General features: G+C 39.7%; 1 protein-coding gene across 1 annotated transcript; it reads left to right on the top strand.

Annotated features, from left to right (window-relative positions):
• The first annotated feature begins 8,205 nt into the window (after positions 1-8,205).
• LOC104918334 (transcription factor Sox-9) lies at positions 8,206-11,886 on the top strand. The gene is made up of 3 exons (XM_010730054.3): positions 8,206-8,633; positions 9,004-9,251; positions 9,629-11,886. Exons 1-3 carry the CDS (start codon positions 8,206-8,208, stop codon positions 10,408-10,410), a joined length of 1,458 nt encoding a protein of 485 aa, XP_010728356.3. The 3' UTR covers positions 10,411-11,886.
• Positions 11,887-15,509: the final 3,623 nt, after the last annotated feature.

Here is a 15,509-nt window from a genome sequence, read left to right as displayed (position 1 = left end):
AGGAAGAAATGGAGGAAGGAGAGAGGGGAGACACACACAGCCCCGAGCGGTGTGTTATGCTTGGCACATATTTCGTCCAACGTCTCTCCCTGTCTACACTTCTGGCCCCTGATCATGTTGCAAAGTGATCATTAGACTGCAAAAAAAAAAAAAAAAAAAAAAAGAGGAAATAAAGGAGATGAAAACATGTAAGAACGGGGAGAGCGAAGACAAAGCTGCTACTGCCGTGGCCAACTTATTATCTCAGATTTTTTTTTAAATTACGTTGATTTTAAGGAAAATCTAAGTTTTCCTAAAGTACAACTGTTTTATCTTCTTTTACATTACCCACTGAGAGTTTTAAAAAAACAGAAAAACAAACTTAAAATTTAAAAAGTGACAGAAAACATTGAAAATTGTTCTGATCCCACAATGTGTTGTCTTAGAAAAAATACCCTTGATGGAAGTCATTAAAAGCAACTTTTTAAATAAATAGTATTTTATTTAACCTGACTTATAGCTTGATTAATTACATTTTGTTTGTAGATGCAAAACACTTAATGGAAGAATTTTTGAAACACTACTGTAGCCAACGGGAACCTCATCAAACATATAGGTGGCTATATAGAAACCACACGGAGGCCACACAAACTGTAGTTACTGTAGCTTTGGCTGCTTGTTTTTCCACCCATGGTGCTTCCAGTGTGGATTAGGATTGTTCTAGTTGAAGACAACTTGAGAAAGTTGAAGAAAGGATCAATTATCGTCTCCTCTTCAGCGCACTGCACGTTTCAGTTTCCCTGCAAAGCGTCTGCTTACTGCAACAGTAACTCTCTGTCACAGTGAATGCAGAAACCCAATCAACAGATTTTTCATATTCAGTACCAACAGTACAACATCACTTGATGGAGAAATCAGAAAGTAAATAAATGAATGTAAACACAATGATGCAGAAATATATAAATCCAAACTCGCACTGTGGTTTTATACAGTGACATCTTCTGCTTGCAGTGTCACATAAGCAGGTATTACTTTCATACTTTCAGGTATTTCATTATTTGGTTGGCTTCTTGGTTCTATTTGCATTAAGCATTAAGCTATATAGACAGTCGTAGTCAATGGCATATTTGTTCCTTAACATAAATGATTTTGGGTTATACCACTGTGTTTGCACAAGTGGTCAAAATAGAATAAAACCTGACTGATGAGTATCAAAATTCATATGAAAATGAACATTTTTAAACGTGTGTATACAGTGTAAAGTACAGTTTTGACCTTCTTGTTTTACTTTGCCCTGAAATAGGATTTATCAAGAATAGACTTGGCTCTCCCCATTGTAATAAGACACTGTTTTAAAGCTCTTGAAGTATGCCATTGTTCATTTCACCCCTGCCCTTTCTAAACGTATTAATCCCATTGCCACGGTCTGATGCTGAAATCCCCAGTGGAAACACCTAAGAGAACTGGATCTGCACGACCACACAAGATAGACCTATTTCCCCTGCAACAAGTGATATCAAAGGTATAACCATGGTCACTGCTGAGCAGCTAAGAGGAAGTACATCTGTAGGCCATCCATTTGTGAGTATTCAGCAAAGATTTGGGTACCGGCTCTGGTACAGGTGCGATCCTCTGGAAGGTGATTATATATCATCACTCTTTCATTAACTCAGTATTTCTAGTATCACGGTGACTGTGTGGAAAGAATGGCTCTTTTCATCCGTCATCCCAACTAATGAGCCCTGCTGAAAGGACCAGGTTAAGGTGGAAGGATAATGAAACAAGAGAAAAGGGGGGAGAAATGTGACAAAAAACATGACACCAGGGATTTGTGAAATCATGCAATGTGGGCGTTTTTTTAAATGTAAGTATCTAAATGTGTGTATTAAATTTATTACTGCTTCAGTATCACTTGGATATTTTAAATATGAAAATGAACTAAAAACTAGTGATAAAAAAATGGATGTAAACAAGGGCAGGTTACCAAAATATGAGGGGGAAGTCGGGGAAACACATTTCAGTTTATTTTTAGGTTATGACACTGCAGGCGACAACAACAGTCTCATTTTTACCTGATCATAGAAACAGGTAGGAGGGGAAGAGGCACGAATATTCCATTATGTTGACCAAACCCAGGCGCATACAGGTTCTTTGTGAAAGGTGTCTCTGTGTGCAGGCAGAGGTGCCACACTGACATCATCCAGAGCTGTCGATGGGACTTTTCATGTGTAGTGGTGCCAGGGAGCTAGTACTGTCAGCCAGCCTGAGTCAGCACTATCCTTCAGACACAACTGTGCAAGAATCTATGTCGGAAGAGAGTTTCACAATCACAACACCACATTTCTGCACAAAACAACCTAGATACAAAGTCTGGCCACTGAGGGATTCATAACTACATTTAACATTTGACTGAATTATCAGCTGTTTTTTTTTCTAGTTATTGGGGGGAAAAGTCAAGATTATTCATAACTCATTATTTATAATTTTATATTTTTATTATTAGATGAATCCAAAAAAAGACTGGTACATACATTTAAAGCAAAACAATTGTTAGTTCTGGTGCGTTGAGAGAGATTGATCATTTCCCCCCATGCATCTCTGGAAGCAGGTTAAACTTTGCCAAAAGTAAAGTTATTGAAAAACATCCTGGGATCCATTTATTCCCTCGTCATTATGGTGGCAAGCAGATGTTTGTATTAACCCTGGTAGCTGCATTTTGACAAATAATTCATTTGATTTATTTAGGTTCCACATAGCACCTTTGTATGGACGGATAAAGTTCGCTCAAATCAGCCTTGTCTTTCTGCTCCAGAAGGAAATGTGGTTAAAATCTTTGAGAGAAGCAAGGGAACCTTGAACTTGAGTTAAGATTTTTATTTAAATTTTTCATTATTACTTAGTAATATTTATCTTGCAGCATGTGTATTCCTGGTGTAAAATGATACATGTCAAATTAATCCCCACTATGTGACACAATCATCACATGTTGCACAAGTAGGGAAAATCAGTTAGCTAAAGTTATCATGCTATCATTAGCCACGAGTATAAAGTTATCGTAGTAAAATCCCTGAGTGTATTGACTTGAGCGAGGGTGTGTATTTTATTGCTTACGAACTCACCGTTTCATTTGCAACAGGAAGATCATTTAGTCCTTGAAAAAGTTACATAGTGTCGCTCTAAAAATAATATTTGCATTTTGTGCTGTCGCTGTTTTTTGATTTTTGCATTGCAAATAACAACGACACACACAAGGCAAGTGTTATTTTTATTCAGCTTTTTAACCTGTCACCTGTTCTCTGAAGACAGGAGACCCCTGTTGAGGATGCGAGCCCATTATTAGCCTCTGCAAAGACCCAGGTAATGTCACACCATTTTGTCAGCACTCTGAGAATGAGCCATTGTCATTCGAACATAATTACAGTTCAGGGTCTATTATTGGAAATGCAAGAGAGTGACCTGCAGAGATCACACTCTCTGCTTTTGTAGCATTTCGTTGTCATCTGAAATGACTCAAAGGTCACTTCACCTGAAGGCATGGAGGGTACCTTGTAGTCACTCAGCAGACTTCAATACTGAATGTGCTTTTCAAGTGTGCTGTCACGGGTTGGACAGGTTGGATGGTGAATGTTAGAATTCTCCAGGTTTTAACAAGGCAAAACATCTGTTACCGTGGCATTGAAATATCTACACAAGTTAAATTACGAGCGACTGTTTTATTGTGATTTTTGTGTAATCTAACATAAAACTATAGCTCAATGGTGGCACCTAGCCAACGCCGATGACATTAATTAAGAATAATTGGTTCCGCTGCTTTTCCAGATCAGCGTGCATTTCCTTCCCTTCAGATAGAGCATCAATGAGTGCCCAAGGTTTTTTCAGCTTACTAAAAGCCAGAAACAGATAAGGCCGAGATTACAGTGGCACTATCTCCAGAGGAGGCCAGCGAAAGGAGAAGATACTAAAAAGCGTGCAGCAGCAATTACCACACACTGCTGGTGAAGGCCAGAATACATTTGTTTCACAGTTGGATTGCTGAGTAATCCAACGTGGTATCTAATTTGACCTGAGGATAGAAGTATAGATAGAGTATAATTGTACTAATAACTGTATTATTGTTGGACAAGGAAGCTTTTCTGCAGTTTCCAAGTGTCTGGATGCTTTCACCCCTCAGTCTTATTGGGAGCTGTTGTGACTGTGTGTGGAATATCAGGGAGGTGTGAGAGAGTCAGAGCAGGGACTATAAGCCCATCCTTCTGAGGGTGTTAGGGCCTTGATAAGTCCTGTTTAAGGTTTACCCATTGCAAAATACTATGTGTCAACAGTTGCCCGTGGCCAAAGCGCTCTGATCTGGTTCTGCAAACACCTGAGGAGGCCCATCCTTCCCTATGAAACATTACCTGACCGTGGGCAAGGGTACAGTTGTGCAACCAAATTCACCTGAAAACTTTCACGAATTAACCAACAGTTGAAAAACCGACAGCGGAAGCACACGGAAGAAACGTTCAGATCGTCTGCCAACAGATCTCCCTCTTGCCATGCCTAAGGCAGTTGGCACTAGTTGTGGAAAGTCTCAGACAGGTGTGATGTCAGTGGTGAGTGGTTGAAGTCACCTCCACTACATCTGCCACACTATTTGTCACTCAGAAGTCTTCTTCATGGCAGATCATTTAAACACAGTGCACGTCTTGCTACTGCAATTCCAATGGATCTCAGCATTTAAGAAGGCGCCCACACAGCCAAATGAACCATGGCTCCATGACGACATGAACATTTTAACTTGCTATTGTACTTTTGGTTGAAATTCTTCTTCACTGTGGAATTTATCATACTTTTCCTTTAATAAAAAATATAACAGCAAAAATATGGCGCATGCTGTATTCCTCTTTTAATTCAAAACACACTTCAAAGGTAACAACGCAGAGTACTTACTGTACTAACACACTCACACACAAACACTGACACTAAAAGTTTTTTAAAAAAGAAGGGCGGTCTGCTCAAACATTTGCAGTGGAATCTGAGAGAGCAAGGAGAGGTGGAAGACATGATTTGGCAGTTTACCCCCACTGTTTGCCTCAAAATTTTGACGCCATGGGTCGAAGTCAAGCTGAGAAGTTTCCCAAGACCCGCTCGGCCTGCAGGCAGGTTATCCATGTAAGCTGTGAGCCTGGCCCTTAAGGATCTGTGCCCACCCCCACCCCTTGCGATCGACCGTAAGTCAGTCTCCAGGGCACTGCGGGGGCGCGAACATGCCCGACCGCACCTCTGATGCCTCTGTGTTAGCCATCACTGGGTTTCCTCCTCTGCATGTTGAGACCAGTCACCTCACAAGCTCAGCAATCTCAAAAGGCAGCAGCTCTTATCACACCTCCCACATCAAACCGTGCATCAAATATTCACCTTCTAATGAGACGTAATATGTTGTCTTGTACTAACAAAAGGTGCATTTAATGAAAGCTGCATGTAGAAGTATCATTTGACTGTCGGTACGTCACAAAGTTACACTTTATTGAGGGAAATGGATCAAGGATTTCAGTCCAAGTGCAGAGAATCTGGTTACTTTGAAGTGTTCTAAAATCAGCATAATTATACCTATTAACTGGTGATGGAACAAAAACAACTTTAGTTTTTACAATCCCCTCTGTTTCTCACCAACATGAATTTTGTCAGAAAAGCATTTTTAAACTATATGTTATATAGTTGTACGCAGGGAGCTGACATCCTGCCACAACCTCTAGCAAACCAATAAGACATGAAGCAGAAATAGCAAGTACATCTGACAGGCATATTCATTTTTTAATGAAAATGTCAGGGTCAGGACAGACTGAGAGGCTTTAACAAGAGACCTTGAACCACTACGCTCTTTATACAGAAAGCAGTGAAAGCCACAGTCAACAAACTGAACCTAATATTAAGACAATGCAAAAAAAAAATACAAATAAAAACATAAAATAAAATAAAAAAGCTTTATTTATTTGCATATAATTTGTGTCATTTGGAAGATTTGAGATGATGATTAGAGACTTAATTGTACCTGATATTACCTGATTAGCGTCCTACTTTATAAAAAAAAGTGTGACACTAATTTTAATTTATCAAGTGACATTCAAGGGGTGTTCATTTGTATTAATGGTTATTCAATTTCTATTAATGATTGTATATTTATGTAACTAATACAGTCGTTACAATGTTACCTAATGGATTACTAAATCATAAAGTTGAGATATAAATAGGAAACTTGAGGTCTTTTCATGGCTATACGTGGACTTAACTTACAGTCGGATTTCGTATCTAAAATTGAACACATGGATTATAGTGAGTGAACTCTCAACAAAGTGTCCTTTGTCCACCGAAAACAAGTGCTGGAGCAAATCCAGCAAAGTAGATCTTAGTGTTGCGACACGTTTGTTTTGCTCCAGTTTTTCTCAGACTTTATATTTAAAATAGTTTGAGGAAAAGTTTAGATTTATTACGTATAATATAATATTTAATGTGTTCATATACGTTCGTATAAAATTGTAAACTTGTTAGACTAATAACATCATCACATAATAACATCATCAATATTATTATCATTGATATAATTATTAGCCTGTTATTATAGCTCTGAATATCAATAGCGAGCGATTTTAGATTGCACTCAGCAGATGCTGCGAATTAGAAATCACCAATCATAACGTCATCAATCAATGAAATCATGAATTCATAAAATGAAATTTCACGCTCAAAAAACAAAAACAAATACCGACCTTATGAATGAAGTGGGACACATCTCAAGTTTCCTGTTAAATCTTTTAAAAACACATTTAATAGCAATCTTTTATCTTTAATTGTTTATTTATTTTAATAAATCGCCTTATTTGTGCAAAAAAACAAACAAACAAAAAAACAAACTGTCTACCGGAAAGAGGAAGGCTTTAAGTCTAAATGCAGAAGTTACATTTTGAAATATGTTTTGTATTACTCTCTTACCTTGTTTTAATCATCGCAGCCCCTGCACGGTTGAAAGGCCTCCTCTCAAGTTTCTGGACTGCTGTCTCCCCCTGTTGGTCCATGCAGTCACTGTGCAGAGCTGAGAGAGGGCTGCAGCTCCGTAACAGCCTCACACCGACTCAACTGTCACTGTGCAACAAACACTTCAGATCACAACTGCCCGCATTTATCCAGACACTACTGAACATCAGTGTTTATTCCCGCAAAGTCAATTATGAAAAGGTGCATTGGTGTTAGCGCTGGTGTAGTTTTCTAGGAAGAAACGGCTCTAATTTCTAAATCATCTGAACAGTGGAAAGTCTCATAAAAACAGCTGATGGTTGCCTTCAGAAAAGTAACATAATATAAGGATAAAGTTAGGCAGTGTAATTCAGAAATAGTATAAAAACAGTAATAGTATTTCAACATGTGAAAAAGATCATTTGTTAATCTGCAGTTCTGTGAATAATGTGCAAATAAACCAGATTTTTTTGTAAAATGTAAAGGAAATAAAAGTTAAGCCACAAGAACTGCAACTAATTCTATCAGTCCTAATGCAGGTTATACATATTGTGAGGCTGTTTGTGTAATTAAAGAAAACTCACAGGATGGGATATTTTTCCCTCACTTGATATCACTATAATATTAAATTGGTTTACATTCTTATTTCACAAGTTTAGTAAGTATATCCCCACTTCTATTATTTTGAGAGACGGTAATATTTAACCTTTGTGTATCACCTCTGCTTCAGATTTAACCGAAACTAAAGCTTATACAGGGGAAAAACACCTTTTTCCTACTTGAGTTGGGTTTGTTGTTGACTGCAAGAGTCCTTTCGCGCAGAGTCATATTACGTCTCCGCCTACAAGAGTCCGCCCAATCGTTCCTTGCCGTCAAACATAAATCCAGGGATCGCCTCCTGTGCCTTTACTCTTCAGCAAATCCTCCAAGAGTAGATCTCTCACTCACATTTCTCTTTAAAGCCACAGTTTTAAAGTGAAGCATTAGAAAGCGAAGCCACTTGCAATTCGCTTTCTTGTTTGCGAAATTGTGAAAAGTCGAAGGAGCGTCAAAAACTTTTATTTTTGGCTTCTTTATTTTTATTTTTATTTTTTTTACTTTAAAGGATTCACGTTTGCCAGTCAAACTGTGCGCCCTCACAGGCTGTCACTGCAGTCCTCGGGCACAGCACTTGGATTTAGAAAGAAGGATTTTCTTCTTTTTTTACTGCGAGAAGCTGTTCTTTAATTTTTTCGCATGAATCTCCTCGACCCTTACCTAAAGATGACAGAAGAACAGGAGAAGTGTCACTCTGACGCTCCCAGCCCCAGCATGTCGGAGGACTCCGCAGGATCGCCGTGTCCCTCTGGGTCCGGTTCGGACACTGAGAACACCCGGCCGTCCGACAACCACCTCCTCTTGGGTCCAGACTACAAGAAAGAGGGCGAAGAAGAGAAGTTCCCCGTGTGTATTAGAGATGCGGTGTCCCAGGTGTTGAAGGGCTACGACTGGACGCTGGTGCCCATGCCGGTGCGCGTCAACGGCTCAAGTAAAAATAAGCCTCACGTCAAAAGACCCATGAACGCATTCATGGTCTGGGCTCAAGCTGCACGGAGGAAGCTGGCCGATCAATACCCGCATCTGCACAACGCGGAACTCAGCAAAACCCTGGGCAAACTTTGGAGGTAGGTTCGCTTTGCATTTTCAATCACGTTTGCAGCGCGTTTTTACGCGCCACCGTGCGCACCGCACTATTTATTTCATGAAATGCACCACCTGCCTGCTGTTTCAAGTAGAGCTTTGCAGCCTGGCGATTTGATTAATGCATGTTAAATTACATTACTGTCTGTTGTTATTTTTGACACACTTCTAATTTCCCCGCTCGCGTTCATGCACAGAAGAAGACTTTGATACGCAAACTTTTGAATTGCTTCTTGTTGATCGTTGATAAAACAATTAATTCAACTTTACACAACATTAGTCAATCGTGTCTTGTGCTTCTTGGTAGCTGAATGAATGTTAACGTGAGTGTACAATTCTCTGTGATATTTTCAGATTGCTCAACGAAGTAGAGAAGCGCCCGTTTGTGGAAGAAGCTGAGCGTCTGAGAGTGCAGCATAAGAAAGACCATCCCGACTACAAATATCAGCCTAGGCGGAGAAAATCTGTCAAGAACGGACAAAACGATCCCGAGGACGGCGAGCAAACCCACATCTCTCCAAATGCGATCTTCAAGGCACTGCAGCAGGCCGATTCTCCAGCGTCTAGTTTGGGCGAGGTGCATTCTCCTGGAGAGCACTCAGGTAAGAAAAAAATAAAATAAATAAATGCATTCTAAGAAAGAAAGAAAAGTTTAAAAAAGGCATTTTATTTTTTATTTTTTCAGAAGTGATTTATTTTGATACTGTTTGTAGAAATCAAATCTTTAGAAGCCCTTAGGGCCTTGAGCAGACACCTGTTAATCAGTAATGATTAATGATTCATGAGTTTTACAAGCCACCATGCAAATACACCTGTCAGTATAGTGCTAACAAACTGTTACTTATAAAAGCATTTACATTTATACTCGAAGTTTTACTATATTACTATATAGTCCTTCGTGCTGTAAATATCTTTTTTAGATTCATCATTTGTGAATTACATTTTAACTGAGGCTAACTCTGCCTTTTCCTCTAACCAGGTCAGTCCCAAGGCCCACCAACACCTCCAACCACCCCCAAGACAGACCTCCCCTCCAGCAAAGCTGACCTGAAGCGTGAGGGGCGCCCAATGCAGGAGGGCACCAGTCGACAGCTCAATATCGACTTTGGAACTGTGGACATTGGTGAGCTAAGCAGCGAAGTCATCTCCAACATGGGGAGCTTTGATGTCGATGAGTTTGATCAGTACCTGCCACCTCACAGCCATGCTGGAGTGACCGGAGCAGCCCAGGCTGGCTACACCGGCAGCTACGGCATCAGCAGCTCAGTTAACCAGGCAGCCAATGTCGGGGCCCACGCCTGGATGTCAAAGCAGCAGCAGCAGCAGCAGCAGCAGCAGCAGCAGCAGCACTCTCTGACCACCCTGGGTGGAGGAGGAGAGCAAGGCCAGCAGGGTCAACAGAGAACCACCCAGATCAAGACAGAGCAGCTGAGCCCAAGCCACTACAGTGAGCAGCAGGGCTCTCCACAGCACGTCACCTATGGGTCCTTCAACCTGCAGCACTACAGCACCTCCTCTTATCCCTCCATCACAAGAGCACAGTATGACTATTCAGACCACCAAAGTGGTGCCAACTCCTACTACAGCCATGCAGCTGGCCAAGGCTCTGGCCTGTACTCCACCTTCAGCTACATGAGCCCCAGCCAGAGGCCGATGTACACACCGATCGCCGACAACACCGGGGTGCCCTCTGTGCCGCAGACCCACAGTCCACAGCACTGGGAGCAACAGCCCATTTACACACAGCTGTCCAGGCCTTGAGGAGGCAGCCTCAGCACTGACTGTACAACACCCATTCCATGCATAGACTTCTTTCTGCCAGGGGGCCTTTGCGCTACCATGCCACACACCGTTCATTGCCAACAGAAAAACATGACAAGGACTTTTTTATAGTACTGAAAATATATCTTTGGATTGGCTCACGACAGTGCCTTTTGTATTGTTCGGAATTGTGATTATATTTTTTTAGATATAATGTTTTTAAAAAAATCCTCTGTGAGGACATACTTGTTATAAATATTTTAGTATGTACTGTGTATGTGTTCTGCTCTTGTCATCATCGTCATCATAATCAGTGTCATCAGCATCCTCATCATCCTGATTTGAAGGTTTAACACGTCTAAAGGAGCGGGAATGCCGGGTAAAAAAACAAAAAAAAAAACACCCTCAGTGGCCTTACTTCTCACTAATGTATTTTTTTGTACAGAAGTAAGAAACATCTGTTTACTGACACTGCCGTCTTATAATAGCCTACATTCTGCTTTGAATTTTTGTACTGTACATATTTTATTGTAATTCCCATAAGATGCAAGAATTGAGCAATGCAGGTTCGAAATAGATTTGAATTTTTGGCCATGATGTGACCGTGTCATCAGTGAATTAGTCAAACGTTCTACTTCTTGTTCTTTGCTTTAGCTCAAATTATTGTGTTGGAAATGCTATAGCAGGTGCCATGTCATTCTACTAGGGGCCTTACTGTGTTGGTAGATGTAACTGAGCAATGCTTGCTTTTATCTGGGTACTGCCTTGATACCATTTGTGCCTCTGGAGTCACATTAGGGTTAGGCTCCTTCCACTGGCATTGCAGTGTCAAAACCACAGCATAATTCTGACTTCCTGCTCGAGGAGATACAGGAAGTGACCTTTGACCTGATTCTCCTCAGAAACCAGCAGGTCTGAGTCTGGCGCGCTTCATTCCTACAGCCTACATCTTTTTTTTTTTTTCCTAACCTTTTTTTCTTAATTTATTCTTTAGCATTAATTTTATTTGAAAGTAACTATTTGCAATTATCTTTTTAATTCAGCAGCAGCTAACTGAGATGAAAAAGTTTTCAGTGGAATGGTTTGCTGTCATATGTGGTACAAATTTGTTTATTTATCATTTGTAAATGTTTCCGCATAAAAGTTTCCTTTATTCATGATCTAGTTATGTACAGATTACTTATAATTACACGATGAGTCTTTCTCTAAAAAAGAAAAACTGGAAGCTTTTTTTCTTTTTTCCTTGCTAACAAATGAATTAATGGATATGGAAGCGGCGCCTGTTTTTGTAAAGAATTTGCTGGAATCAACAGGATACTTTTTGTTATTGAAAACAGTTGTGTTCCTCATTTTATATTCTGTATCATTAGTTCTCATTTCGTCATCTTCTTAATGCAGTTTCCGTAGGTAAACATGGCATTGTCTTAAAAGCTTATCTTTTGTATTATATTGTTTGCAATAAAAACAAAACACTGAGAAATATATGATCGTCCTGTGCATTAATTATGAGAATGTTTCATACAATGATATCTGTGTTGCTCTGCTGTGTCTAACAGCATTTCTTAGACAAAGACCAGTGAGGTTTATTTTTGTCAGCTATGACAAGGTACCTTCTACTGGCAGGAGCTAAATTAAAATTGTATTCACTGAGTCTGAATAATTTTGGAACAGTCTTCATCCAACTCATATGCTCCAAAAATAAAAACAACGGAAATCAAGGAAAATTGTTTTAACGTGACACAGATAATTTAATTTCAGCATTAATGAGAGCCAGCTTGTTGGCTACCCACATCAGCAGTTTGCTAAAGTTCAAAAAAAGAAAATTAGTTATATCAAGTTGTGGTTCTTTGAACAGTGGTTTCGCTGCTGGCTTCTCAGACCATGAGGTCACAGGTCCATTATTATCACGGCCTATTGAGAAGACATATGTCCACACCGCTCCCCCTTGCCTGTATACACGACAGCTTAAAGAAACAAACTAGACATTGAATATTGTTTATTCATTACTGGCCAAGTAATATAGGAATAGACCTTACCTTAATAAATCAGTGACAGTGTAAACACAATCAGGTACTATAGCTTTGTGTTGAAATTTGAGGCACATTCACAGATGACGTCTCTTTCTTCACATCAACTGGACTGAGCCTTTCTCTGCCACCCACCGCTGCACCTCATCTCACCGCGATGACTGGACAGTTTTACTTTAGCCTGACTCCATAACTAATCACTACACAGTATGCTGGGCTAAACTAAGCCTGTGCTGTGGTTCAACACATCTATAACGCAACACTGTAGAAATATGATAATATTATGGCCAGAGATTCATCAAGATCTATTGCAATCAAACCCTGTTTTGATGAGCTAAATAGATTTCATCACTTCATTGCAATATTTTGGCTTTCACTAACGTCACGGTCTATGACTTCCTCTCATAATTTCTTAATGGTCTACTACTGGAAAAAGGAAATAGATTTTTTATTTTTCCACTGTTGCACCAACGTGTAAAAAGAAAAAAAAGGAAAGACTGGTCAAGTTGTTTATCATACTAATATATTTATTGACGACGAGTGCACATTTATATTTTGAACTGTTAAACATGAGAGTTTGTACAGGTTTAAGGATTAAGTTAAGACAAATATTTGCTATCTTTTAAAGTCAAACAATGCTAAAGGTAATCACGTAACATTTCTTTTGTATTATGTGATATCAATATAGTAATAAAACCTTGTGGTTTAATCACATGTTCCGGGATCAGAAGACATTAACTAAGCTGTGGGTATGTGGTTAGCGCTGAAAGGGATGTTACAGTATTTCAACATAACAATACCTCATGGAATTCACTGACAATCACGCTGATGACATGTATTAAGTCAGAGTCAATCTACAGTTCAAATCTTTTTTATGTTTGTTATCTCTGGACTAACTCCTTCCTCTGTAACTCTGCTCCAAACTGTTGCCCTGTTTCGGGTCATGTTACTTTCAAGAACGAGCTGCTGATTAAAACAGCATTGTGTTATATAAACTGGCAAAACATAGAAAAATAAAACATATCAATATGTTTTATTGACTTAAGCCTTGTTGTGTTGATGGCAAGTCAGTGATCCTACTGCAAGCTCGACTCTGCTGCTGTCTCTGGTTAAAAATATGATGGCTGACTTCTTCCCCTCTGACAGTGAAGAGTGTGTGAAGTCCTGAGCCCACCTCCCACAGAGAGCCCCCGAGGCACATCCATCATTGATCTCCAGTGGCTCAGACCTGGAGTGAAGCAGCAGGGCCTCAGGGCCTAACGGGGCAAAGGAGGGCAGTTAGTAGTTGCTCGAGGGAGAGCAGAAAGTTGCAACAGTTGCAACATCACAAGGAAAGGAAAGAAAAACCTTTACTGATCCACTTTTTTGCCTTTCAAACCAAGAAATGGGGTTAATGACTGACTTGACTGAAAGGTCTACATTTTTCAGAAAATTTTAATATAGCGCTTATCCCCCAAAACTGAAACACAGTGAACAGTTGTTGGGGGGGAGTTCATGATGTAAAAGAAACTTGCCTGATTCAAACCACTGGCAATATCACAATGTTCTGATACTGTCAGAGCTGGCTGCAACCGGCATACACTAACACGGTACTCAGGATATGATTGGCTCCTGATGGAAGATGTTGCCTGAAAGTTAAACTGGAGCCAAGATTTCCGTTCAGCAAACAAGGAAAAAAGTCGAATTTGGTAAACACAGGTCCATGTTCCTCCAGTTTCAGAGAATGAACAGAACATTTTTGCTGAATTGTTTCATTCTCAGGTTGTTGGCAGCGTTTGTGCATGGGAAAATGCGAAAAGGTTTACATTTGCAAGTCCAGCTCCTCGAAAACAAATCATGAGTTCAGATAAACTGAAATCAGGTGATCATATTATCACTTTTTGGAAATAATTAGTCTTTCAAAATCTTCAGTTCATGATTAATGATAAAATTACTTCAGCCAATGTTTTTTTTCTACAAACATGATTCCATGAAAAAACAAAGCATCCAGAAACATTTTTACAGGTTATTACATTATGCCATCAATATTCTAGTTCCTCTTGTAGGTACCATTCACTGAGTCTATCATATACTGTATGTTTTAGTTACATTTATGTCTTACCATGTCTTTGTTTTATTGACCTATATACATTATGTTTGTTTGACTGTTTTACTCATTTGTAACAGAGAATGAGAGTTATAAGTGATATAAAGCGTAGAGATAAGATAAAGGTTAAAAGAGATTTAGAGACCCATGATACTCTGACCTAAATAAAAACATGAAGCAACGAGGGCCACTTTCAACAAATTTCATCAGAATAGTGTGTCATGTGATGTTGCCGCAGAGTAGCGACCCACCAGGAAATGACATCAGGATTGAGGCTTTCCCTGTGTGAGACCATGGTGACTCATTTATTGGGCTTGATACAGGCAGCCTTGCCCAGTAGCAGCCCAAACATAATGATGATAATGATTACAGCAACTACTAGAAAAGAAATTTAACTTTGAAACTAACTCCAAATGTCGATCAAAGTAATGTGGAACCTCAGATATTCAGGCTCTAAAAAAAAAAAAAGTATTAAATCTGTATAAAATAAATCAGAACAAGGCAAAACCATGTGCTCCAACCTCCTGACCTCTACTCAGAATGTCTGCCCGAGCCAGTGAGTAGATTGGGGCTGTGATGGGACTGCTCCCATCCAAACAGCAGGAGTGCCCTGATGAATGTTTCCGAGAAGGATCGGAAACAAGACCAAATTTTTCTTTCTCTTTTTTTTTTTCTTTCTTTTTTTTTTTCAGACAAGCCTTTCCATGGGCAATTTTCCCAGGACGACCCCATTATTATTCCACAGAGACGTCTGCCCCCTCCGAACCCTATGGGTGGTCTTTCTGAAGGCAAAAGGAAGAGGAAAAGAAAAGAAAAAAGGCGAAAAAAAAAAAATCTTGTGATACACCCGTGGAGACTGGACAACAATAAAATTCACAACAAAGTGAGATGAAGAGTCAAACCAGCACTACAACATATTGCAACCTTACTATGTGTATGTGTGTGCCATTTGTCTGTTAGAGTCTAATCAGAGCTAGAATGAACAG

The sequence above is a fragment of the Larimichthys crocea genome, chromosome XII (assembly GCF_000972845.2).
Source record: "Larimichthys crocea isolate SSNF chromosome XII, L_crocea_2.0, whole genome shotgun sequence".
NCBI classification, from domain to species: Eukaryota; Metazoa; Chordata; class Actinopteri; family Sciaenidae; genus Larimichthys; species Larimichthys crocea.
This window is presented reverse-complemented; position numbering and strand designations above follow the sequence as displayed.